At 41.1% G+C, this 27713-nt stretch overlaps 2 protein-coding genes across 2 annotated transcripts; both read left to right on the top strand.

Moving 5' to 3' along the window:
- Window positions 1-611: 611 nt before the first annotated feature.
- Window positions 612-7905, top strand: lhx6b (LIM homeobox 6b). The gene is made up of 8 exons (XM_086205217.1): window positions 612-646; window positions 971-1202; window positions 1542-1663; window positions 3246-3466; window positions 4052-4152; window positions 4227-4322; window positions 6476-6647; window positions 7327-7905. Exons 1-8 carry the CDS (start codon window positions 612-614, stop codon window positions 7407-7409), a joined length of 1062 nt encoding a protein of 353 aa, XP_086061343.1. The 3' UTR covers window positions 7410-7905.
- A 9688-nt stretch (window positions 7906-17593) lies between these two features.
- Window positions 17594-24981, top strand: krt1-c5 (keratin, type 1, gene c5). Its single transcript, XM_086206742.1, has 8 exons — window positions 17594-17992; window positions 18464-18546; window positions 19407-19563; window positions 21274-21438; window positions 21533-21658; window positions 23514-23731; window positions 24185-24213; window positions 24365-24981. The coding sequence occupies exons 1-8, from the start codon at window positions 17594-17596 to the stop codon at window positions 24478-24480; spliced, it is 1293 nt and encodes a 430-aa protein (XP_086062868.1). The 3' UTR covers window positions 24481-24981.
- Window positions 24982-27713: the final 2732 nt, after the last annotated feature.

Below are 27713 nucleotides of genomic sequence, written 5' to 3'. Positions count from 1 at the left end.
CGTGAATGCGGCTGTAATCACGCGGGGAAGCCTCAAGTGCTTAAATGGCTCCGTTACGAGAAAGAGACAATCAAGCTCCTTTATGCCTCAAGATCAGCTGCACTTTCTGCACATTGTCTCTTATGAATAGACCAATCTCCAATTGAGCCTCTTCACTTTGGAGATTTTTTCGATTTTCGATTATACAGCTATTGAAATTAGGATGAGGCGCTTTTTTTTTTCTCTCTCCCTCTCTCTCTAAACTTGAATGCTCGGTTGCCTTTTCTTGACTGACAGATGAAATTGACACTCGGGTTGCCTCTTATCAAGCGAAGCATTTCAATCCACCGCTAATTGCAGAAATAGTCCCATCCTTTCTTTGCGCAGCATTTGACTACGCGGGAATATATAACCTCCTATCGCGCACAAGAGAAATGATCGATCATATGTAGTCCCCCCCCCCCCTCTCCTTGCTAATTACATCAAAATGTCTTTTGTTGCCAGGCTTTAAATGCGGGAGAAACTGTTATTCGTTGTTTTGGACCGGATATAGTGTGGGTTGGGGCAGAGATGCGTAATGCGCGGAGCGAGCTCCATCTTCTCTCCAAATAGGCAGCGCACAAGATCCGAAAATGGTGAGTCACGAACATCTGGGCGAGTTTCGTATGCAAGCTTTTGATTTCTTTGTCTTTCTATCCGTGCGAGCTTTCGCTGCTGCCTCTTCGGAACTTTTTGCATGATCTGACAGAGGTGCAGCTTTAATAAGGAGACTTGCATGCGTTTGTGAAAGATGTTGTGGAGGGAAATTGCAACGAAATGTTGTTTATTCTTTTTTTTTAATTTGCCCGTCAGAGTTTGCATGATGCAACATTTGAGGCTGACATGAATGTTTAAAACATTTGTTTTCTTGTTGTAGCACAGTGGAAGTGTGCAGGGGAAAGAAGGCCACATCTATGAATAAAATTCAATTTTGATCTGTTGTTCTACTCAGGATTTCATTTTCATTCTGTGACAATAATAGACACAGATTTCTGATTATCTTCGTCATTCTAAATGTTTATTCTCTTCCCTATGAAACCGACTTGAAACAGTCTAAGCCGGAGGTGAAGAAGGAGTCCGGCGAGTCCAGTTCGCCGGAGGCCGCCTGTCTCTGCTCTCCTCCGGCGGCCAAGAACCAGTGCGCCAGCTGCGGCATGGAGATCCAGGACCGCTACCTGCTGAAGGTGAGAGACCAGAACCGAGAGACAGAGAGAGAGAGAGAGAGAGAGAGAGAGAGAGAGAGAGAGAGAGAGAGAGAGAGTTCCAACAACTTTGCCCTTTAATCAGAACAGGAGCTTCAAGTCTCACTCTAAACTCCAAAAAATGCAATTTCATGCCACATGCCCAACTCCATCATTTCATTCTTTTTAATACATCACTTGTCTTCAAACATGCACGAAAATGCATGTTTTTTCATGGATGTTTTTCCATTTGTAGAAAATGGGGATGCGTGTATGATTTTTTTTGTTTTTTGTGTGTGAGTAAACTGATGACATGTGACTGTATTTAACCTTCACGTGCAGGTCAACAACCTAAACTGGCACTTGGGCTGTTTAGAGTGTTCGGTCTGCAGGGCGTCCCTGCGCCAACACAGCAGCTGCTACGTGAAAAACAAAGAAATTTACTGCAAACTGGATTATTTCAGGTAGGACCACTTTTTATATGTGTGTGTGTACCTGCATCTATATCTCTATATTTATCTATTCATGTAGATATTAGCAGCCAATTTATTGAACATAAAAGTATATATATATATATATATATATATATATATATATATATATATATATATATATATATATATATATATGTTTTCTTTTGATTTCGATTCAAAATGTAATGAAATTAGATGAACTAAATTAACAAAGAGAGTTCTTTTTTTCTCTAGTTGTATCGACGTAGTTTATCATAGTACATAGTACATTCATCTTACGACTTATAACCTAGTGGTCGGTTCATTTAACTGTATTGTATATACATGTAGATTTATTATTATTATTATTATTATTATTATTATTATTATTATTATTATTATTATTATTATTACAATATTATAATTGTTCGCCTGATTTAAGACTGCGTCTGCCGACAGTCTCCAGACAGCAGGAGGAGCGAGTCTGCGCTTCTGCAGCCTATAATCTTAAAATTCTCTCTCGCTCGTTAAGAAGCAAAGGAACAAAACTAAATGGCAGACAGGAAAGCAAGAATCAGCTTATAAATGTTAAAGTGTAACAGCGTTTCTCTCCTTTATGTGTTTGCCTTCATGAAATCTAAATGAATTTTCTGTTTTAATACCTTTCCCCCCCCCCCCCAAAAAAAAAATTCTGGTTGAAGAGTTGCGATTTCCCAAACTATGGAAGAATACAGAAACGAAGCTGTCGTGCGTGGTGATGAACCTTTGCACAGCAGTCTTTGATTTCATTTGAGCTGCAAAAAAAATCGAGTAATAGGATTTTATTATTACCTCAGTAAAAAAAAGTATCTTCACTGCAGCTCAGAGGAACATAAACACTAATAAGACATTAATACAGCTTCACTTACTGGATGCTTTGCAAGGCAATGAAAAACCAGAGAGGACATTTCTGCAGAAACGTCAGCAAGCTTTTAATTTGGTTGCAACACTTCATCGAGCAGCTCCTGTTCTGCATGGTGGTGGCATGTTTTGATCATTGTGATTAAATGCAAAGAAGTAATAAATATACCACCAGCCCCAGATAGTGCATCCCAGTATGACGTACAAATAATTAAAGACCCTTCATCAGGAATTGAGTCTACAACTTCACTCTTGACGGTGAAACTGCAGCAAGCAACAGCCAGATCCCTCTTGTGATTCTTCCAAAGCTTCCAGTCACATGGCTTCACCAGCTGTCGTGCAGACAAAGATGTTGTCAGCTTTCATGACAACGAGAATTTAAAGTCTTTTTGTGCGTGTTGGAATAGAAAGGGATGTTGAGTTCATAAGAGCTGTATTATTTTTATTTTATCAAACGTTTACATGGGTTCCTGTTCCGTTTAATAATGACAGCACGCACAAACCTTGTGGACAGGTAATATTCAATACAGGAATTAATGCAGCAGCCATATTGTTTGTGTAATAGTTTGGGGGTGGGGGGGGGGGGGGCAGCTGAATGTTTTACCTTTCATGTGAGCTCTGATCCAGAAACGATGACGCCAGCGGTTCAAACTTCCAGCCAGACTTCACCTGCCTGTCTCCTGCTTCCTCACAGTAGGTTTGGCACTAAGTGTGCCCAGTGCGGCCGCCAGGTGTTCGCCAGTGACTGGGTGCGGCGGGCGAGGGGGAGTGTGTACCACCTGGCCTGTTTTGCCTGTTTCTCCTGTAAGAGGCAGTTGTCTACTGGGGAGGAATTCGGCCTGGTGGAGGGCAGGGTGCTGTGCCGCAGCCACTACGACATCATGCTGGACAACCTCCGCCGAGCTGCTGAAAATGGTAATGAATGTTATCGAAACCCTTCAGAGATGGAACAAAATATTCTGGCATCACTTGAGCTCAAATATTTCCAGTGTTCCCTTGAAGTTTTCTCTGCCTCTTTTTCCACATAAAATGCCAGTATTTGCTCTTTGTTAATGTCTAAAATAGACACGATAGTTTGAGGATTTGTAATGACTGACACAGGATAACATCTGTGAACTTTCCTCTAAAGGAAAATATAATGAAATACTTACTTTTTAAAATGTAGAATGAGAGAAAAGGAACATTTAATCATTCGATATTTTCTACTGATCGTCATCTAAGTGGCAGCTCAAACTATATCAAGTACATCTGGCATTTTTGGATGTCAACCCTTCTGATGGCATTTTGCTATTTCAAAGATGAAAATGTAGGCTGATGATGATGAGGATGATGATGGTATAAACGCTTTGGATTGTGCGGTTGCTGGCTAGCAAACACGTTAATTATGTGACATGAGTTGTTTAGACAAAATCTCCAGTTGTGTAACACAGGCTGTGGAGACTGCAAACTGCTCTGTTGCGTTTAGTGTCACAGACCTTCTGTGATTGTGGCTCCCTCCAGGAACAGGACTGACTCTGGAGGGAGCGCTGCCCTCGGATCAAGACTGCCAACCAAAACCAGCCAAGAGGGCGCGGACATCGTTCACAGCGGAGCAGCTCCAGGTAGGTCCTGCCCTGCCTTGTGTGTTTGATGCTTCAATCAGTGCATCGTGGCTGAAGGCACTTTGTCCTTGCAGGTGATGCAGACCCAGTTTGCTCAGGACAACAACCCTGATGCTCAGACTCTGCAGAAACTGGCTGAAATGACAGGGCTGAGCAGGCGAGTCATCCAGGTAGGCAGTGATCAAACTGACATCTGCGCTCTATCTCACCACATCAGGAAATGATAAATGGGATATATTCCCATTTTATACATTCAAATTCATTTTGGACTTCTGAAAACTTTTTCTTGTGGAATTTCGGCACATTTTTTCAGGCTTAATATTCAGTACGTGTTCGAGACAGATGTTGCTGGTCATGAGGGCTCGTAAATAAAGCATCATAAATGAAGCAACATCATACAGCAATTAAAGCTAAACAAACAGCAATATCATTGTGATGGAACACTGACTCTTGATAAGGTGAAGGGTGCCTCTTTCATTCTTCCTCCGAGCTCTGTGTCTCAGTACTGCAGTTGTGTCTGTAATTCCAGCTAGTTTGTGGCGCTGCTTTCAGGTACGACAGGCTAGCAGGGAATTCTCACTACAAACATCTACAACAAGTCCTCCAAATCCAATTCTTACCCTAGAATAAAACCCAGTGGAGTGTCTCCTGAGTTAGTGACCCCTACCAGCCGAGCGTTTGAACATGATCTCATGAATGTAAATTCTGTGCTGACAAAACTCTATCCTAGTCAGGGGTTTTAGCTCCTATGTCACCCATCAGTCTGTCACTTTGTGACTGTGGGATTGAAACTAAAGCAGAGTTGATCTGGATATCAAACACTGTTATGCAGCAACATCTGAGAGCAAGAGACAGGAAATCCCCTTTCCTTGAAATATGCAATATTTTACAATTGTTCAGACAGCGCTTTGGTTAAGTTCTGGTCAGGTGAAGGCACAAAAAACACTTGATTAGGGTTAGGAAATGACAGTAGTTGAGATTAAAATAAAAGGAAGTGTAACGCAGCGGAAATTATAGCAGCAGTCATTAAAGTCACCAGAAACGCAGAGCAAAATGGATGTCAAGCTTCAACTTTCGGTGACTTTTAAGTGCAAAAGTCAGGCTGAACATCGTGACAGGTGTGTTCACGAGAGAAAGAGGCCATTTATTGAGTAGTCTAAGGAGAGAATACGAGAAAAAGAAGACTCTTTCCAACTGCTAGTCACTCAGTCAGCGTATTGCTAACTGTTGATAACTGTATTCCAACACGTACACAGCTGCTGTCGATCCAGATTCACAGTCACGCTAATGAGATCAACCGTAAGCTCGAGGGATGTCACATTAGACACCAAAGTCTTTCCACCACATGTCTAAAAAGATCCCTGCTCTTCTCTGTCCCAGCGTTGTTGTCAAAATCAGATGTTTCACTTCGAATCATGTTACAGTTCTGACAGGTCTACATGTCAGGGTTTATCTGGTACATCTTAGTTTTTAAGACTGACACCGAGAGACAGTTCCACATTTCTGGCTGAAAAAGAACCATTTTTCTTCATTTTCTTGTTGTTCACATTCTTTGGATTTCACCTACTTTTGGAGAATTTCCTCCAGAGCTGTTCTGAAGTCACGTCTGGAAAAAGCTCGATAACTCTCTCATTAATTCCAACTGGTTTTATATTTTGTTTGTTTTGTGAGATTTTTTTTTTAAAGACTTGGGGGGGGGGGGGGAATATCTGTAAATTCTTCTGAAAAAAAAAACGTGAAACCGAAGACAATTTTTTAGAATTTGAGAAGAATAGAAAAAAACAACTCACTGTGATTGATCAAGTCCTCTCTCAGCACACTGGATCAATCTCTCTGGATCACATAAACCAACAGAGGTGGACATGGAACATCTGCACTAAAAGAATTAACCGCTCATCATAATCTACTCGAGTGAATGCTGATAAGTTTTCACATGTATTCAAGTCCTACAAGTAATTTTCTTGAAACTCGGATAGTGAAAAAAAAACAAAAAACATTCAAGGTCTTATCTGACACTGAAGTAACAGTTAGAGAAAGTGGTAATTATTTCCACATTGATTAGCTTTTGTTAATACTGTTTAAATAAAAGACTTTCAGTTAAGAACTAATACTTTTTATTGCCCCAGTTTGAGGCTCTCATGAAGTGTAAAGATTGAGTTCATCCTTGTTTAAATGTAACGAGACAGAAGTCAAACGTCCATGTTCTACAAGCTAACCACAGCAAACAAACAATGAAATCAGCTCTGGTGATGCTCGCGAAACCTGATTTTCACTGTTAGTCGCCACATTTCTCTCTTCGTGACTCATCTGCCACATTTCCCAGGTTTGGTTTCAGAACTGCCGCGCGCGTCACAAAAAGCAGCCGCCTCCCAACAGCTTCCCTCAGAGCGCCCCGCTGTCCAGGATGCCACCTTCGCTGCCAGAAGATATCCACTACTCACCGTTCAGCAGCCCGGACCGACCGCATCTACTGGCCCTACACGGATACCTGGACAGTGAGTCATGCCGCTTTTGTTGGGGGAAAAAAAAAATCAATTTACATTCATTGAATTGATGTCTCTCTTCTTTTCAACACAAAAAACACCATTTTACTCAGCTGCCTCCTGCTGATGTGACGTGCTCATGTGCTGTGAAACGCTCAAGAAGACACAAAGAATAAAGAGTCCAAATAAAAACGAGGCTGAAACGTTAATCATGAGCACAGTATTACACAGACATGGAGAATATATACAGTACATTATTGTACTATTACTACAAAATACTACCAAGTGTCATGTGATATGGTTTTATGCTTGTGATTTCTTCTTCTTCTTCTTCTGCTTCTTCATCTTTATTTTCTGATAAATATTTGTTACTCTTCATCACGGATGGCAAAAGAAGAAGTTTAATGGAACAGGGAATTATTATGAAGAGTTCGTGGCAATAATATGCTTTGATGCTCAACAACTAAACAGATGGATTCACAGAAGATGACGAGATTCAACAGACAGTTGGAGGCCAAAAGTCTGAACTGCTACAGTGTCTCTGCCCTCGCAACAGATGATTTTTACTTAGATTTTTAGTGCCTCTCTAGAGACGTTCTGGGATTTTACTGATTGTTCAGATGCTTGAGGAATCTCCATCCCGCGTTTTTCAGTCTGCTGGTTCCCATGGTATCTCTCTTGTCTTCTACAGGTCATCCCTTCTCTGTTCTGGCTGCCCCAGGTCACCTCACCCATACATCCATCCCTCTACCACAACTTCCCATCAGCCGCTGACATCTAATTTCCCCATTCTGATATTGTGAAAACCTTTGGGACACACTGCCAGTTACCTGCGTTATTTGGGAGCTTAATTCTCATGGAGCAGGACAATCTGTTTTCAATCAGCCAGGATTCTTCGTTGTGAGACTGCTGAGCAAAACTCATCCTTTAAAGACATCAAACTGTGGAGAAATGTCCCGCCTCCACGCCAACATGGGATTTTTTTTTTTTTTTTTTTTTTGTGATGCAGAGAAGAAGACCACTTTTATTGTATTTTCCTTTTTTTTGATGGGACACAAAACACTGCTTCAGGTCAGGATTTTTTTCCTTTTTATTTACCCACAAATTATTTTATTTTAATTGCTGCAATATTCAAAAAAGAAGAAAACCTCAGCATTTTTGTATTAGCACATCCGCAGCTTTACTGTCGTTTGTTGTTGTATTGTTAGCAGAAAGTGGAAACTCTTATTTATTCAAAACAAAACTTCACAAAAAAGCACTTTTAAATGTGTCTTGAAATGGAATCATTCCATGATTGTACATTGTAAATACTGCTACGGTTTAATAAAATGCATCAGATCTGTTACAGAAATTTTTGAATAATTCAAGATCAAGCTGATTGAGCAGAGAGTAGGATAGTGTGTGTGTGTGTGTGTGTGTGTGTGTGTGTGTGTGTGTGTGTGTGTGTGTGTGTGTGTGTGCGGGTGTGTGTGTGTGTGTGCGGGTGGGTGGGTGATTGCAAACACACATTACAAAGAAATCCATCTCCTCTGGAAGTACATTATAATAGGACACTATTTCTACAACCACTGCCTCTAAAGCTAAAGGTCAAATGTTAAGTGCCTGCAGGAACCTTTCATTTCGAGCATTAAAGGGCAAACATGCACATCATCCCCCATTTACATGCTGTGTCTAAAAGGAAATGTGATCAATCCTTGGCAGCACGGTGGTGCAGTGGTCAGCACTGTCGCCTCACAGCAAGAAGGTTCCGGGTTTGAGTCCTGGCTCGGGTACGGGATCTTTCTGTGTGGGGTTTGCATGTTCTCCCTGTACCTGTGTGGGTTCTCTCCAGGTACTCCCACTCCATCGCTGTGAGTGTGAATGGTTGTCTGCCCCCCCCCCCCCCCGTGACCCCTAACAGGATAAGTGGAAGAATATGGATGGATGGATGGATGGATGGATGATCAATCCCACTGATTATAGATGTTTCAACAGTTGGCCATTGATCGGGAAGCTTGCCTGCTTTTATGAGACCTTTTAACACAGTTGTTACAGTTATGGAGGACACGCTAACTGCTATTATGGCAAGAGTGAATGGGATACTTTCACTTAGAGGATATAATAACATCTGGGTTTCCTAAACAGGATCGATGTGGTGGGTTTTTTGCCACAGAGGTGAAAATGCTGAATGTCTTTATACCTGCAATTCTACTTTCCCAGTCCTGTTTATGGTCATCATGAAGGCCCTCAGAGGCGAAAGCTGAAACTCCCTGAAAAATCCTATAGAAATACCTGAACTGACCTTTTTCATTAGGATCCATTTTCTAATTTTGAAAAAAAATGTTATAAATATGCAAACATAAAAATCTATATAATAATCATCATGTTTCTTAACCAAAAATATGTTTGCAACTTTATATATGTATAGAACCATGAGCATCTAGCATCTGAAATTTATATGTGAATTTATCAGTTCATCTATCCGTCGATTGAAATATATACGGTACTCATATTACATTACAGGCACTTTGTTTACAGTTTGAATTATAATGGCACATTTTTCAACAGCAGTGAAAAATGTCTGTGCAACAGACCTTTAATGGCACCACACACTACTAAATAACTAAACACACACACACACACACACACCACTGTGTTTATGTCAGATATCTCAATATGAAGTGTGTTTATGGTTTGTAGAAATTTTATTCTGGCTATTGGGCTGGTTTAGAAGCAAAATAATTTCTTATCTGCCCCCCCCCCCCCCCAGCCATTTGTTTGCTGTTTTGCAAGATTTGAAAGAAAGAAAGAAAGAAAGAAAGAAAGAAAGAAAGAAAGAAAGAAAGAAAGAAAGACAGAAAGAAAGACAGACAGAAAGAAAGAAAGAAAGAAAGAAAGAAAGAAAGAAAGAAAGAAAGAAAAGAAGAAAGAAGTCTAAACCTGATTAGAAAGACAAAAACTTGAATTTCTACCAGGAGTTCAAGTCAGACATCCATTCGTAATTATCCAGCTAACAAGTTCAAATTAATGTTTCAGATTCTGGGAAATTATTCACTTTCCTCCTGAGAGTTGTTAGATGAGAGAGTGCTAATATTGAAGCTGCTAGCAGCCAGTTAGCTGCGCTTATCTTGGTCTATATTCTCACTACTATTTCAACCTGCCATTTAGGATGTTGAAGTGAGTTAACACAGACAACTACGTCAGCGTGTACTGCACTATGCTGTACTAGTAATGTTCAAGTTGACTGTAAACACTGGTTCTCACCAGAATTGGTTGCTATTTATCATCTATGTCATAAAAGGGGAGGGGTCACCAACAGATATTCAGACTTGAAAAAATGACAAATTATGTAACCATCATTTGCAGCAACAGCAATGCGGCCATTTCAGATCAGACATTCGCTGCAGTCAAATGGAACTTGTGAACACGTGTTTAGTCGTGTTCACAACTCGTGAGTTCTGGGCTTTCACAAGGATGTGAATACCACAAGAGGGGTGTGTCCTGATGGACTCTTCTCATGAACAAGACGAACACAAATGAATATGTACTAATAGAAATATACGCAGGTATGCATTTCAATAGCCTGATAAGATAGGTAGGCTCTAACAAAAGCCTCAATTTCAGTGCAGACAAAAACAAATATTCATTGAAAGAATTGGTTCTGGTTCAGTCTCTCTGCAAAGTAACCAGCTCAGCTTCAACCAGTTACTTTTCATCCACTGTTAAAACATAATAATGGAGCCTAATATTGCTTACTGTTCCCTTGGCGTTACATGGAATTAGAACAGCAGAACTATCCACTTTTAGAAGAAAAAAACCTGCATTACTACAGTTTTGGGTACTATATGTTACGAACATGTCAGGAAGGTCCAGAACGCAACAGTTTAAACCCAACTAGATGCAAAAATCCCACAATGTCCTTCTTTCGGTCTAAGATTTAATTAATGTTGTCAAAATGTTGGCCAGACCAGGAGTATGGGAGGATCTTTGTATCATTGTGTGACTTTTCAGTGGGTACGTGTGTTGTTGTGTAGATGTGTAGGTGATTTATAGAAGTCAAGGACTTGTGAGACAGATTTCGCAGCCTCAAACTTTTTTATTTAAATTCAACTTACTTACTAATCAATTACATTCAATCAATTCAGTCCAGGAGAAAACCTGCTCATCAAAACGGAGCTCTTCCTTGTGAAATCTTGGAACAAAAGCCGCCTTCATGCTGAGCAGAGAGATGATTATCAGACACAGTTCGGGCCACCTGCCAGTACTACACTGTAAAAACTCACATTTCTTTCTCCATTAAATTCACTCTCAGAAAAATAGCGCTTAAGGCTGCATTTATGCATGTCTTTCTCCATGCACAAGCATCCCTGAGAGTTAAAGCCCCTCGTTTTGTCATCATGCCATGCGTCCGCCTCGGTGATTGGCAGGCTCAAGTGGTTGCAGATGAAAGTGGGCCCCCCATGCTAATGAATAGGCCCCTGATTGCAGAGCCGCTCGCTCGCTGAATTACAGCGTCGCCCGCCTAATGAGCAGATACACTGCAGTGCCCCTTGTCTCTGCGTATTCACATTTCTCTCCTTCACGCTGATGAGCTCTCTCCCGCATAACAGTCAACAAAACCTCAGTGGAAGATTGCAACGTGAACTATCTTCATCATCCTCCACCTCCTCCTCTAGTTTATTTCAGATGCTGCCATATGTTGGCATGGTTCATTCTTTCTTTCTTTCTTTTTTTTGCATGTCTTTTGTCATGTTTCACTTGAGAGTGTGATTTGACTGAGCTGATGATGCCATGCAAAGTGTCTGAATGGGCTGATGAGCATGATTACAGCTCAGTTTAGACTTCAATATAATAACCTGTATGAATCTTCAAAAAAAGATGCTTTAAAATATCTCATAAGTTTAAAATAATACTTATAATAAGTTTTAATGGTCACATTGAGATGATAATGATTAGCCACAACATTGAACCACTGACAGGTGAAGTGAACACTGATGATCTCATCACAATAGCGCCTGTCACAAGGGAGACGTTTTCGTGAGCTTTCAGTTTGTGAAGTTGATCTGAGTGTTTTTGATCAATGTCAAACTGTGATGCTCCGTAAGTGGGTCAGATCATACCCAGCATATTGTGAAGTGTCTCCAGTAAAACTGGTCCAAGGAAGGACAACTGATATACTAGTCATGGATGGATTAGTCACATGGATCCTGGAAGTCCACCTGGTCCCGTCCCACAGATGAGCATCCACAGCCAAAATTCCTCAAGTCAAAAATGTTAACAATAGCTTTGATAGAAAGTGGCTTGCAGCTTTCTGTGTATGGAGATTTGTGGCTGCAGTCCAGTCAAAGCGACCAGTTACTGATGAAATGGAAGAAGGTGACATGGTTCGATGATACGCCTCTTTTTTTTTTGACATTCTGTAATTTAGCGTTTATTGTGTTTTTATTTGTGTCATGTGTCTGTGGCAGAGATGCGCTACGAGTGTGCAATGTACTGTGCTACTCGGGGCAATGCTCTGCTGTGAAATGATGGCATTGGACAAAAATCGGATATTTTTCTCTCCACAAAATTGTTTGCAAGTAATGACATCAAGGTTGTTGTGTCCAGACATCACCAAACTATATATAAAACACACAATCTAGCAAAAGATGCTTAGAAATCCTATTTGATTGAACAGATTGAAATGCATTGGATGAAATCTGATTTGAATCAGATTTCAAACCACTCACAAATTTGGTTTGGCTTAGATTTGGCTGTCCAAAATATCTAGAATTAATCTGATATGCAGAAAATTAGATTTGGTCTGGCAGGCTGAACGGGGCCTTGGTGTCCTACATGGCATTCACGTGGGTGGTACTTTGACACATGGACTTCAACCTAACTACAGACCAGATGGTTTACTCTTGGGTCTGATGGATGGAAGAAGATGAAGACAACTTAGACAATGTCAATCTCTCATCACAAAACATCTTGAAACATTGAGGAAATGTTAAAATATTAGCTGCAACGCTAATATCATGCTAATCATCGAGCTTATTCTTTATTTCAGTCCCTGGGCATCAGATAAATGATGGCGGGTGAGGTGACCTGACTGAGGGGTCGCTCTGCTGTAGTATCAGATAACCCTCTGTGAAAAGTTTGCAGAGCCAAGAAATTGCAGAAGATGTTTGTAGGTTGTGAAAAACACCCAGTCTTACTGCCTGTTGTTTGTGTCACCTGCGTGCCCTGGATGATGTAATAAAAGGAGATAACATCTCTAGCACCCTCCTTGTGTGATGAACTTTTGATTCTTTGAATATTTAAGAATATCATCAAGATAAATGAACATTGAATATTTGAGGAAATTACAAAGAATGTCATTAACTAAGGTCTGGAGCGTTGATTGAACCCAAAGGTGCTGACAGGCTGCTGTCAGCCCGGGAAGCGCCACTCTAATTAATACTGCTATGGCTATCCACTAAAGTAAGAGGTGGAAAACTTAACTTAAAAGCGAGGGTACTTCCTTCCTCTTAGTTCCTTGTGCTTGAGCTTGCAAGGAGATGTTAGCATCACCATTCTCTCAGGAATAACAGCACTAACAACCAGTGTGTCGGAGTGAGTAGGGCTTAAAACTTGGCTCCTCTGGTTTAATGAGAGGGATAAACCTTTATTACATGACAAGGAATGTCACAAAAAGGCTCCATGGCCGTAGCAATGCTCGACACGCAGTGAGAAAAGTGCTGAACTCGCCTAGCCAGTAAGGTTATTAGGTGCTATTTCTTCTTTGCCTGCTGGCAAATAGGACACGGTATATTTAGTAGCTGGTGCTATCGGTGCTGGTAGCATAAAGTGGTCCAGACAAAGGTGCCTGCAACACACCTGCACTGTATTTATTAACCTGCTGCTGTCAATAGTAGAGAAAACAGTAGTCATGGGAGTCCAGGGACTTGTTGGTAGCTGTCCTTGTTGTGTGCTGTGACAAGGAATTTTGCAGCAAATGGTCAGGTGGCTTAGCGGGAGATACAGTTGAGTTTCATAGCTTGCTTTTTAACTCCTACATAGATTAGGCAGGGAAAACAGGCTTTTTTCAGATGCCTATAGGCGGAGTCTATGAACAGCTCAGATGGCTAAGAGGTCCTGTTATACAGCACCTTGGCAATTCCAATCCCTCAACTGATCTGCCTCTCACTGGGCACACCCAGCAACTTGGCAAGGCTGCATACATCTTCCTCCTGGTACAGAATCAAGCCCACTGTCTCTTAGCCAAAAGCGCTGGTTTTAGTGTCTGGATTAAGTCACTCTCATACAGTCGCTAACTGAAGCTATCCACAAACAAATCGTAAAACTTACCTGTGTCCGTCTCCCCACTGCCACCAGACTGTGAATCCCATCAGCTGAGCCTCCAGTGGCCTTTTCCACATCTGCACTGTTGGAGGGGAGAGCCCCTGTTGATTGTGCACTGCCCCCCCCTGTTTGTTTGGCATGTGAAGCAGGAATAATTTCACGAGTGCTTACACGTAGCACTGTTAAAACGAGATTTAATATCATTTATCAGCTGTGTGGTGACAGACAGCACATTAAAGTAGCAGTTTAGGCTCCTCTCAGACTGTGGGCGACCAAATGTGTTGTTCACAACTATCTAAGGTTTCAGACCACGTCAACTAAAACACTGCAAAAGTCAACAAATCTTTTAGGTGAACATTTTTAGGTGGAATGCACAATAAATGGACTTTGTGGCTTAGGGTGTTTTTTGTTTAAAAGAGGATATTGCACAGACCTACCATTTAACCACCACCGAAAAAGCTCCGCACAACTGGAATCAGCATCAGGTTTCCAAACAAAGCTAAATAAATGTTTTTGACGCTTACAGAACATAGTGTGCAAAAGAAATTCAGAGAAATAAACTCTTTTTCATGTGTAAACCATGACTGGTACAGTAGCACACAAGGGGAGGAGGAGAGTCGACGAAAAGCAAGGAAATAGCTGAAACGTATGATTCACTTCACCCAGGCTCACCGCCAGCCGTGCACTATGCAAAAATAAACACAGGACTCCACTGCAGGTTCCCAGAGTGATTTTGTTTTGAGGGGACGACTTTTGAAATATCGCAGGACTTCAGTTTGGTTTATAAGAGGCTGACGCAGGATGTAAATGACTCTCCTGAGGCAAGTTGGATGGGAAAGGCTTGTGAGATGCATGTGAGGAACAGTTGGTGGCGCTATTGTTGAAGCCTGTGTAATATTTGCCCACTGGAGAGAGAGGGAGCAGCTTTTCATTGACAAATAATTGAAAGTAAACTGCCCTATACTAAAATATCATTATGAAAATATTTCACGTTCAAATGTTTTGTTTAAGAAGGTGGAAAAAACAGCCGAATTAATTCACTCCGTGCTTCATTTTACATTTTATTTTTGTTTGTATGTTAAAACTTTATCGATGAGCAACTTCTGTCTGAGTTGTCTTATTTTGAATTATTAGGCTGCTTCTTAACCCTAATGATCAGGCATTTTTAAAATTCTGCTTCTCTGGTTTTTTTTTTAGATTTTATCCTACTCATGTAGTCGTACTCAGTAAATATACTTTTTACGTGCTCAGATACTATAGTTGTGTTAAAGTTTATTCAGCATGTTTAGAGTTTTGGAAACACATGAATAAGCACAATTGAGAAGTAAGTCAATGTGAAACTCCTATGACATCAATCACTGTCAGTTTTGTTTATTATGGGTGTATGTTGTGTGTACTTTGTACAGCAAACAAAAGAAAGTTTCTTAGGCTCGAACAGAGGCAGAGGAAACCTAAAACGTTGCAACCAGCTGCATGTACAGAACCTCTTTGTCGGGCCAGTGGTGTGGTATGTGAAGTTCAGGGATCTGTAGTACATTTTTATAACCACAGGGTGGCAGTACGTGGACGCTGCATTCCCGATCAGATGGATTTGGAAAATTACTTCACCTGCAATTATGTGATTCTAACTATAATGTCTTTCAGATGCAGATTAAAGAAAGGTACTAGTTGAGCAATTATGTATATGTAGGACATTTATTTTCTACCTCCACAAACACCAGTACAATGCATCTGGCACAATAGCCCTGTCATTGTCTTTGATAAAGGAAATGTTGGGAAATTTGACATTTCTGGCGTTGTCTTAACGTTGTGGACAAAACTGGATGGAGGTTAGTAGTCCGTCCTCTTTAGGAGCCAGATTGGTTCTAACCTCGGTATTCACATAGCAGGCAACACAATAGCAGCTGGCAGGAGGAATGTAATCATCCACCTGGTAACCCGAAATTACATCCTGTATTTGCCCAAAATTTGATCAATTAGCGGGGAGCTAAGTAGTCTGGAGAGCTGGGTTAGGAGAGAAGTTCTAAGAGAAGATTTGGTCTGAGGGTGAAGATTAGAATACAGTTTAAATTCAATTTAGGATAAGTTTTAAAGTCACGTGATGGTTATGGATATACTGTTTTGGCAATGCACTATATGCACTCTTAATAAAATTTTTTAAAAAAACAAGCGTCCAGGACAGGTTTTGGAGGAGAGGGAGGAACGTGAGTTACTAAACCAGGTCAGTGCTGCTGTGTGATTTGATAATCCCTGGAGAAGACTCAGCTTAGGATGCACAACTTTCTGAGAGGGATTGGAGACGTGCCAACAATTAAAGGAATTGTTTTCACGTTGTGAGTTCCTGTCATTTAATTTTAAAGGAATTACTTTAAGCAAAGTGTGATAAGGTTGTAGGTTAGGGCTGAGCTGCTTAGTATCGACAGGATATTAACGAAGGTCAACGTCTCCAGTGATAGAAATACGACTGCGCTTGCGTGTATATAAACCAGGTTTGCAGTTCAGCTGGATACACCCTGCATTTCTCAGGGGTCTTCATTTTCTTGTCATTGTTTTCATTTATTGTTTCTGCTTCCTCCTGTTTCTCCTCACCCCGATGGGCCGTCCCCCAGGTGAAGCCAGCTTCTCACATAGCTGTGAAGGTATTGTGTCCACACTCCATAATGGGATCGCTGTCAAGACCACAGGGGCCCAATTTCTAGCCAACCACATCCCTTCAGCCTCTGAGTTTCACCAATCTGGTCAGACGAAGGCCTGAGGAGGTTGATGTCAGGGTCCACAGATATGAGGCCAAATATAGCTCTAAAGGTCTGTAACATATAAGAATGCTGCATTTAGAATGTTTAACAGGATATTGGCTAAATCCCAGTTGACCATATAATCTAGTTAAACAAGGAAGAGTCAGAAACAATCTTGAGGAGTATTTTTTTTTGCACCCATAATAGAGGTGAAACTGCTCTGGCACCCTGGAGTGAAAAGAAAAGTTCCTTCCTCTTGCTTTACAGCTGCTGCAGGCAAACTCTTAATCCTGCATAAAATAGTGAACTAACTTTTGTTTTTTCACTCCACGGTGTCATGTTGCATTCTCCTTGTTGATGCAAAGGGATTGGACACAGCCACAGATGCTCCGCCCCCTTGGAGAGAGTCAATCCTCCGTAGACGGACTCACCTGTGAGATCTGGTCCAGCAGCTCACTGGCACCATCAGGGTTGGAGCCTGACCAAGCAGCACAAGAGACGACCTACTGAAGCTCCATGTAAGTGAAAACATGTCTTCATCCTCTTCATCTTCATTAATATTATCATTGACATTACGTGAACCATTAGGTTCCACAAGAGAATGAAGATTTGAAAACATGCAACTATAATTTTTAACAGTTCAAAAATGGTCCAAATTTCTTCATTTCGAAGCACTTAGGGCCTATGACACTTCACATGTTCGGATTAAAAACGAATTGTTAACTCCTGTTTATTCTGGATTCCTGTCTGAAAGGTACATTTAAAATTAACCTCAACCCTCAGCCAGGCCTACAAATTTATTCTACGGAACTTTACAATTGGAAGCATACCAAGAGACAGGTGTAGTTTACTGTATGCTCAGATGTGTGAAAAAGACACCTATAAAACTAACATCCTTCTGAATCTTCAGCAGTGGACACCATGGCCTCGACTCTCTCTGTGCGCAGCTACTCAGTTCGCCAGCCTTCCTTTTCCAGCATGTCAGTGAGGGACAGCGGACGCAGCATCCGCTCCAAGACTCCCGTCTCCTCCCTGTCCCCTGTCAGCAACTTGTCTCTGTCCCGCTCCGTCTCAGTTGGCAATGGCCTCAACCTTCTTGGCACCAGCCTCTCCTTCAATGGCCTTGCTGTCGGCACTAGTGAGAAGGAGACCATGCAGGGGCTGAATGACCGGCTGGCCAACTACTTGGACAAGGTGCGCTCCCTGGAGAGGTCCAATGCTGAGCTGGAGGTGAAAATCAAGCAACTCATGCTGGAGAAAGCTCCCAAGGGGCATGACATCGAGGGGATGATGGCCCAGGCACATGCCATTGGCCAAGAGGTCAGTGTCCTTTAGGTGACTGTGGATGCAAGAAGTTACTTTGGATGATTGTCACTTTATAGTTTTGGGGTATAAGTTATGTAAAACATGTATTCCATAACAAGCACAGACTTCTCACCGGAGCACTTTAAAGAGATCCAGGTGCATCTGGATGATTTGGGGGTTTTGAGTGACGTGCAACAGGTTGGTTGGACTGTATGAACCTGTAGCATTAGAAAAGTTCAATTGTACAAGTGTGAAGGGAGGCCATGCGTTTATATTTTCCTCAAATAAATTAAGAATACATTAAAAATAGATAAGAAATAATGAGATGGATCCATCAACAAGCTTCATAGAAGTAAGCTTTTTAACAATTTGCTCTGTTCCTACTTTAGGGGAAAAACACACACACACACACACACACACACACACACACACAATACATGGTTACTGTAGGCCATATTTTCTAATGCCAATGAGTCCTGTCTTCAGGTGAGGAAGAGGACGCTGGAGAACGCCCGCATCATGCTGGAGATTGATAATGCCAAGCTGGCGGCTGATGACTTCAGGGTCAAGTGAGTGTCACACAGAGGTTGCTTTCTTTTACTTGCCTGTGAGTGTTCACATGGGAGCGCCAGACTGCAGAGCGATGTGAATAAATGACCTTCCTGTCAGGCTGCGAAATAAGAGCCTCATTCCCACGGTGCTCAAGCGCCCAAGAGAAACGAAGAAGCCCGGCCATCAGGTAGGACAGGACGTGATAGATAGTCCAGGTCAGAGAGACGACGATGAGTCCACAGTTGGCAGGACCAACCTGGAGGAAAGATGGTAAAATCAAGAGACAGTTTTGATTTTTCACGATGTGTTGATGGTATGTTCTCTAGTCTGATGTGAAGGAGTTATACATTAATCAGCAGTGATTTACGGAATTAGCAGGAGAGTGTATGCATCCCTGACACGGATGTCTTTGCATCAGCTTTTTTTTCACATGTATTTGTCCATTCTGCGATTTTCTATGTTGTGTCTTGCAACCCCAGGGTGTGTTTTTAACATGTTATCACTCATTTAACATCACACAAGCAAGGACCTGTTTTTTTTTCGGAAAAACAAATCCCTCGATCTTAGGTTAGAAGACGTAACTGACAGCGCCTGAAAAGCTTGCAAGTGAGCCATTGCACCATCATGATTCATCTATCAAACTCTTTCAAAGTTCAAGAAAGAACCTTTACATTGCCACTGCATCGCACATTTTAAATGAGAAGAAAGCAAAACGTCTTTTCACATCGTTCTCATTTGGAATACAGAATTCAGATGGGTTTTTACTATAACCCTGAAATCCTGGATTAAATGAATCTGTTTTTTGAAAGATTTTCTGGGTTTTATCTTCCTGATGACCTTTCCGAAGTTTTAATTCCTTTCTGTGTTTTCTCTCAAGATGGGAAGCAGAGGCGACTTTATGCCAGTCAGTAGAAAGAGACTGTCAGGCTCTGAGGAGAGCGAAGTCTGACCATGACCAGATCATTGCTACTCTCCGAGGCGACCTGGACAGCCTGAAGGAGGAGCTCTACTTCCTCAAGAAGAATCACGACGAGGTGAGATCTCCGCCAAGGTCGAGGTCACGTCAAATCTGATCAATGAGTCAGTCGATCCGATGACTGAACAAGCCGTCGATTCAAGCGGAGAATTTCCGTGTAAAATTTCCCAATCGTGGAATGTCTGAGTTTGACTGGTAGCATCCAAACACCGCTGTGGCTATAATACATTCCAGTGCTTGTTGTTCACTCTGTGACTCCCGAAGGTTGAAACACTACTCTGAAACATGATTGTGTTTAAGTGTACAGTCGCACCCCTCATCTGTAACTATCACGACAGCTGGATAGCAGCCAATGCAGCTGTTAGGTGTATGCACACAGTACACACGGCTGGGCGTGGTCTCCAGGATGTGGTCAGACTCTGCTCCCTGCAGACAGAACTGCTGTTGAATATGAATAATTGTACTGTTTAAAAGGAGGTAGCAACAACAACAACAACAAAAAAGTTAGTCAATCAGAAACAAACTACAAACTGGCTGGAACAACTGGGTCAGGGAAAAACTTCCAATCCTGTCTGGAGAGAAAGTTTCATTTCCAAGACAGTATTTAAACTTACGCGGCAACTAAAAAGAAGAACCCGGCTTAAATTTTACTTCTTCTGTTAAAAGTCAAGAACTTAACCAAAACTTGTTGCCACATCCTCCTGACACCACACAGGATGTTAAAATGACATGCCAATAAAAATGAGGTTCCTCTTGTATCACTCTCGGTGCTGTTACAGTTGTTTTGTAGTTTATAGAACTTAATTTTATCATTATTCACCAAGAACAGTGTCTTGAAATTCCATTCACTCTTAGAAAATAATGATTTACGATCTTGTACATACAGTTGAGGTCTGGTTAGGTTTGGGCACTAAAAAATACTTGGTTAAGGTTCAGAGAATTGGTTGTTGGGAAACGCTGTCTTGTAACCGCGACTCAAACATTTATTTCCCTCAGCAAAGTTATGTTTTTGAACAAAATATAGTTGGTTAAAGTTTGGAAAACACTGTCAGTGTTCGTGTGGTGAAACGCTGAGTTGGACTTGAAGTGAACTTGAAAACCGGTTTCTGCTGCAAAGTCTGGTGTGTGTTGGTACATACATGAGTGCTTTAACAACAGTAACTACCAGGCATCAGGTTGTTGAGCCAAGGAATTATTCTGCCCATCCCAAAAACAGACCCTAGATGGATTCTGCCACAAAAGGTTGTGGTCACTTTTAGCATTTTGTGTGAGGTTATCCCCTGAGAACTCACTGTTAGAATAAGGAGCCCACTTTTGTGTACTTTCTCAGGACCGTTATTGTGTGGTTTGACCTCAGTGACACTCAACAACTGAGCCACATTAGCTGATCATGCGATTGTACGCAGCGTCTGACGGCGTCAAATTCATACAAAAGGTCCATCCTAAGGTGTGTATCATTTTTTGACTCTGAGAAAGTGTGAAAAACAATCAAATTACACAAACCTACTGTATCTCTCCCAATCTCTTTAACCCAGTTCTTGCACAATCAGGCTATTCTACACTATGTGGGTGTTCTTTTATAATGTGATATTGTTTGACTCCCATCCTCCCTGAGGAGGCATACCCCCCACTTTGAAAACCTCTGGTGTAGACCAGCTCAGTAAGTGGCCTAAATCCAAATGATTCTGACAACTTTCCAGAGTTGCTGATCAGAGTGGGATGTGATTTTTACAGCACCTAACAGAGTTTGATCTTTTATCACTGGCAGGAGATGAGTACTCTGAAAGCTCGTCTAGCCAATGAGCAGGTGAATGTGGAGGTGGATGCAGCTCAGGGTCCAGACCTGGGGGCTATCTTGGCTGAGCTGAGGGTCCAGTATGAGAGCATCGCTCGTAAGAATAAGGAGGAGGCAGAGGCCTGGTACCTCAGGAAGGTCAGTCACCTCGATGTCTGTTAGATGTCTTTCTGCATTTTAGCTTCTAGAAACTTCAGATCTTTCATGTTGATTTTTTTGTGTATGTTTGCAGCTAGAAGCCGTGCAGTCGGAGGTCAAGGAGAACAACGAGGCATTGCGTTGTGCCCAAAGTGAGCAGAGTGAAAGACGACGTTTCCTGCAGGCTTTGGAGGTTGAGCTCGACAGTCTGCGCAAGCAGGTACCGCATGCCGTAAACCCTCAAACGCTGGGGATAAGAAGAATGTTCAAAAAATAAACTACTACGTTCTCCTTCAAAAAGCAACCAACTTTCTACATCATAAAAAAACAGAGTGGTTGAACGAGCAACCAGCCTCTAGTTTACAGGTATTATCTTGGTCAACTGCTAGCTTGAGGTAAATGCCAGTGTTCTGGGACTTAACAGCCCCCCTGAGAAGATGAATTAAAATGTAGGTGACTTCCATTCATATAATTCTTTCAGACTCAACCCTCTTTCACCCATCAACCCTCCGTTATGCACCCGGTGGGTTTATCTACATGTAACAGCTGCTTTCTCCTTGTCAACAGTCAGCTACCCGCAGTACAATGACACAGCTGTGTCGTCCCGCTCCAATAATCAATCAATGTGACAAGACACAGGAGAACGTTGACGTGAACGCACCTCAACCAGCGCACAGACGTGTTCAGTCGGGGAAAATATAGCTCATGGATGTTTGCTCAGCCTGATTGTACACAAGATTAATTGCAAAGATATTATTGCGTTGACATTTGAGTGTTGAGGGGTTGTGAATGTGTGGCTTCACAGGTAAATATTCACAGTATTATGGGCTGGGAAAAATGTACTTCAAAGCCCCACTGATTGTTTAAACAGTAGCAGATTTTGTGGACCTAAAAGAGAAAAATCCATCCATCCATCCATTTTCTATACAGCTTATACTGATTAATGTTGGGGGGGGCTGGAGCCTATCCCAGCAGCCTTCAGGCGAGAGGTGGGGTTCACCCTGGACAGGTCACCAGTCCATCACAGGGCCAACACAGAGAGACAGACAACCATTCACACTCACAGTCACACCTACAGTCAATTTAGAGTATCAATCAGCCTCGTCCCCTCTTGATGTCTTTGGACTGTGGGAGGAAGCTGGAGTACCAGAGAGAACCCACACAGGAACAGGGAGAACATGGAGACTCCACACAGGAAGACCTTGAACCCATTTGTTCACATCAGTGTTTGTCTTGCTGTACGTATTCAGTTCAGAGATGCACTTGCAGCGACATTTTTTATTTTTTTTTACATTTGCATTGAATCAAATTACCAATACCGGCATGGAACTGCCGCCTGAGTCTATCGTTGTCATTGCTTATAAAGCATTTTAGCATCTTAAGCTAATTGTTTTCAATATGGAGAAATACCCTCTGATGAACCCACTCTGCACCAGCCGCATGGTACCCAACATCAAACAGAAGCGAGCCAGGAGAATTTAGGAATATTGACTCATATAATGACTCTATGAACTGGATCAACCCCTTCAAACACCCGCCACCACTTGTAAGCCTTTGGAAGATTTTTAAAAAGGCATAGAAAATCGTTATGACGAATAATTTGCAACACAGTTAATTAAGAGAGTAACATTAAGGTCACTTGGATTTGGGGGGGGGGGGGGGGGGGTTATGTATAGTTTACAAAATTTGTAGGATTTTATTAAAGTTGCAATCTGGTTCATTTGCAACTAATGTCTTTCTTGATTTCGCTGTCCCTACAAACATTTGGTAAAACTACAAAGATGTGGTTCAATCTGGGCATCAGAAGATTGCGTTGTTCTATATTGTTGCAAAAAGTAACGTTGAACCGTCACCTGGTTGTTGAGGCAGCAGCATCAGATATGAAGCGCACTTCGAAAATTGCTTTGCACACCAAATGAAACAGAGTGTAACAGGGCCCCATCAATGCAGGTTGAACATGTTACAGGTTGAACATGTTACAGGTTGAACATGTATAAGATACAATGCTGACTGTGCTGTAACGGCTTCCAAGCTGTGCTGTAGAACATGCTACATGTTGTACATGCTGTGAACAGGTCGGTGTGTTGGAGGGAAACCTGGGAGACACTGGAGATAAGTACTCTGTAGAGATGGACCGCCTCCAGGCCACACTGTCCCAGCTGGAGGACGAACTGTCTCAGCTGCGCTTGGACATGCAACGCAACAAGACCGACTACGAACAGCTGCTACGTATCAAACAGAACCTGGAGATGGAGATCGCCACCTACCGGAGGCTGCTGGAAGGAGAGGAAATGTAAAAAAAACCCTGAAAAATATCCCCACAGTACTGTCGTTATTTAAAAAAAAAACTGCTCATGAAAAATGTGACTTGTATTGTCAATATATTTTAGTGTATTAAAAATGATAGTTTATGATTAATTACAAATTAACTGCAATTAACAACTGGACAATCATGCGATTGAACTGATTAAAGAAACATAAACTCATTTATAGATTCTTGCACTTACAACTACTTTATAATGGCATGATCCACATTTTTCATTAATAACAATAACAGTCAAAAAGTATTGATGAAGTATGAGTATTTTGTTTTGGAAATCTCTGCTACTGAGAGGAAAAAATGCTGTTACCTGGGCTTGTTCCTTGATAAGAATTTACTTTTTGAACTAAAACATCTCATTGTTAGCTTTTAAGTTGTCTTGCACGATATTTACATTTCTTTAATGTAGATTTTAATCTTTTGCAGGGTAAAAGAAACACCTCCACCAGCTAAAAGTAAGTTCATTATGTTATGTGTTGGATATCATTTAAGATCATTTTGATTTAGTTGAAATTTGAATTTTTTTTTAAGGCATGCCTATAGTTTTTATTTCAATAGTGATATTATATTAAGCTAAGCAGCTTACCTGATATCTCTCTGCTACAGAAGACCCTGATGTACGGACCAGGAAGATTGTTAAAGTGGTCACCCAGACAATGATCAACGGCAAAGTGGTGGATGAGTCAAGTGAGGTGGAGCAGATTGAGGAGCGCAAAAAATGAACCCCAGTTTGCCCAAAGAAGGAGCTTTTGAAACCCAAAGAGCCTGTTAGCTTAGGATCAAATCTCACCTCCATGTTTCTCTTCATCCTATGATGCCTCAAACATGCCAAAAATGTACTGACCTAGAAGTGATGTAATAATATTAATATTGATCATCTGAAATGCTTTTCAAGAGAGTGAATTTAATTGTTAGAAGAAAAGAAAAAATATCAGTTGGATGGTGTGGCACTTATTAAACTTCTATGGAACTCAAATTAAACTTACATATCAACCACACCTCAAAGTGAATGAGCTGGCCTTACACCTAAAATTTGGAATTAATCCAGAGTTAAAAATGAACAGTCAAGAAAAAAACGATGTGAGAAATGTATTTGAATATGTATGCAACAACCTGTAGCCTTTTAGCTTAACTTTAAAGTTCTGCAGAGGGTGCAGTTCTCCTGTGTTCAAAGGTAACACAGTTTGCAAAGTGAAAAAGTACTTGTGCTAAGCTAGCTTGCTAACACCCAACTCTTGTTGAGAGAGGGAATTTATTTTTTTGATCAAAAAAATTTTTTTGAACTATTCATGAAAACCTTTTTGATAGTAAAAGTAAATGTATTTACAATCATTGGAATTCATTTCCTGATACATTTCTTGAACTTGCATCTGTAGAGTTATTAAAGAGATGAGAATATTTGAATGTACTTTTGATAAACCAACAGCATGTACATTATCAATAAAGTGTTCCAAAAAATAAGTGTCACTTTCGACATTTTGTAAAGAAACCAGACACTTTGACTGATACTCGGGGAAAGTACGACATGACAAAAACTACAACTGTAAACTGATACACATCAGTGTCAGGTAACAGGCTTTTGTGTGCGTCGGTCACATTTTTTGTGTCTATTTTTGTGCCCCGTAGCTGAGAGGAATCAAAGTGGAGGTCACTAAATGCTGAAAAATTCTGTCAAGAACATTTGCCATTTAAAGCAACAAAAAAAAAAATTACAATATGTTGAATTAAATCAAGTCTCTATTGCACAACCAAAGTTCAAAATTAATTTGTGTTTTCCTTCAGATTTGAGCAAAGAGATTTCTGTGAGATAATACCCTGCCAAAACTTGACAACAAAACAGGCCTTTCTTTACCTACACGACGAGGTTTGCAAATTCAAATTACCATTAACGAACCACTGCAATTTGTTTTGTAAATACAAAAGGAACTCATCAAACAAATAAAATTTTACATGTAAAAAAAAACAAAAGGGACAGCATACAGTTTAAAAAAAAAGAGGCAGAAACAACTTTCTCTAATTATATTCATGAGAAAAGAAAGGCCATATTTCGTCTCAAAGACTGAAGCTACCAGAGCTGTGCTTCCTGTCCTGTCCTTCCGTGTGGCGACAAGGAAGGGGGAAGGCAGATTTGTGGTTCCTCCATATTTGGCCCGTCAACGCCCAGCTGCCATGGAGACAGACTGTTTTGATTAATGGCAGGTTCCGCATGGAAGAGTGGGACCACCGTTGTGTCAATAAGACTGTACGAGCGATCCGTCCCTCTGTCTTCATCTGGACAATTCACAAGTGTTACTGGTGTGGACGGACAGCATCGACTCAAGGCTCAAAGTGTCACCTATGGCTCAAACAGCTAAATGGCTAAATAAAACCAGAAAAAAAGAATCATTCAGAGACCCCAAACCTGAATACAATATATGCTCTGAACATTTGTCAATAAACAACAATAAGCTAAAAATAAGTCTGATAAAGTTGGGCTGCCTACATTTCTCAAATGAAAAGCGCAGATTTACAAAGTCATCCTTATTTCTGGTTAATTCAAATATACAGAATGTTTCAGGGCTGATTTACTCTTGCTGAGGTAAAAGATGTTTGATTTGTTGGCTCAAGTTTTATTTCAAAGGCTACTAATTTATGTTTGCCTTGCACCCTGCATTTGTTTTGAATTAAAGGACTTTCTTGTTGCATCCATCTATCCATCCATTTTCTATACCGCCTGTCCGTTAGGGGTCATGGGGGGGCTGGAGCCTATCCCTGCTGACAACGGGTTGCCAGTCTGTCGCAGGGCCATCAGGAGCAATTAAAGGTTCAGTATCTCGCTCAAGGACACTGGGACATGGTCACTGGGGGAAGTGAGGATCGAACCAGTGGCCTTTCAGTTGCTAGACGGCCACTCTACCTCCGAGCCATGCAGCCCCTGCATTCATTCATAAGTTTTTCTATTTAATCTCTTTTTTTTAATGTATTATTGCCAGAGAATTTACAACTGGATTTCCTCAAATGCCTTCCTGCCCATAAAAGCTAGGGGTTTCATTCATGCACAAATTTGGTCAGACTGACCTCAAGACTTTTTGTGCCCTCACTTTTGTCTCACGCACAGGAACGATGGCAATTTATACTGTAACGCCTTTCAGTGACATCAGTTGTTTTCTCTTGTGACTGTCGCTCACCAAAACCTGGCAACAGATTGTTGTTACCAGAGGGACACTGTAAATGTTGGGGGAGGAGTCACTTCCCGTCTGGAAAACTGAATTCAAGGATAAAAAAAATCAGCCGAGGATCATTAAATGAATTAGACCCGAGGAGTTTTCTCACTTACTGAATACTGATAAAGCCTGGTGGTTGTTTCTATACACGTTTTACATTTTACTTCACAAACTTGAATGCGAGAACTAATATCAGTTACATTTGAGCCTCAACGTCAATCAGACGTATTGCCTCAATCAACAGCAGAGCAACTAATTCACACTTGAATTTCCTTCTTTCGCTGACTGCTCTGAATTAAATATTGATTTATTTGTATCAATCGGCACAGAGAGGAGGAAGACAAAATTATTCTTTTCATTTTGAAATTAAGATGGTGGGGATTACTTTTCAAACCTCCCATGAGGAGGGTGTAAAGGTTAATTCTAACCCACTCAGTGTACAGGTATGCTGTTGTGTGAGTGGCTCATTATCATGGCTGTAGTTGAGTTGTTTTTCATTGTAAGTAATCATAATTTTGATGTATGAATATACTGAATTTCTAATCAGTTAGAAGGTGAGATAAACAAAAAAAAAATACTGATCAGAGAACATTAACTGAAGTTGGTTGTGTGTTCTATGTGCCGCTGGCTTTGAAAGGCCCTATAGAGCTACGTTAAGACGGGGAAAGAGATCTTTCATTAGCACTCTCTTGACATAGTTTCATGTCAGTGTGAATATTTTATAGGCAGCGCTTTTATGTGAAAGTTTCAAC

This window comes from Aulostomus chinensis, chromosome 6 (assembly GCF_037954235.1).
Source record: "Aulostomus chinensis isolate RoL2024-O1b breed Wild chromosome 6, RoL_Achi_v1.0, whole genome shotgun sequence".
Lineage (NCBI taxonomy): Eukaryota > Metazoa > Chordata > Actinopteri > Syngnathiformes > Aulostomidae > Aulostomus > Aulostomus chinensis.
This window is presented reverse-complemented; position numbering and strand designations above follow the sequence as displayed.

Bases quoted from the DNA above. Each gene is read 5' to 3' on its own strand.
- lhx6b (XM_086205217.1), top strand. From the start codon at position 612: ATGGTGAGTCACGAACATCTGGGCGAGTTTCGTAT. The intron at 1,203-1,541 runs GTGAGAGACCAG...CTTCACGTGCAG, and splicing joins AGGACCGCTACCTGCTGAAG to GTCAACAACCTAAACTGGCA. The intron at 4,153-4,226 runs GTAGGTCCTGCC...TTGTCCTTGCAG, and splicing joins TCACAGCGGAGCAGCTCCAG to GTGATGCAGACCCAGTTTGC.
- krt1-c5 (XM_086206742.1), top strand. From the start codon at position 17,594: ATGGCCTCGACTCTCTCTGTGCGCAGCTACTCAGTTCGCCAGCCTTCC. The intron at 17,993-18,463 runs GTCAGTGTCCTT...TCCTGTCTTCAG, and splicing joins CACATGCCATTGGCCAAGAG to GTGAGGAAGAGGACGCTGGA. The intron at 24,214-24,364 runs GTAAGTTCATTA...TCTCTGCTACAG, and splicing joins AACACCTCCACCAGCTAAAA to AAGACCCTGATGTACGGACC.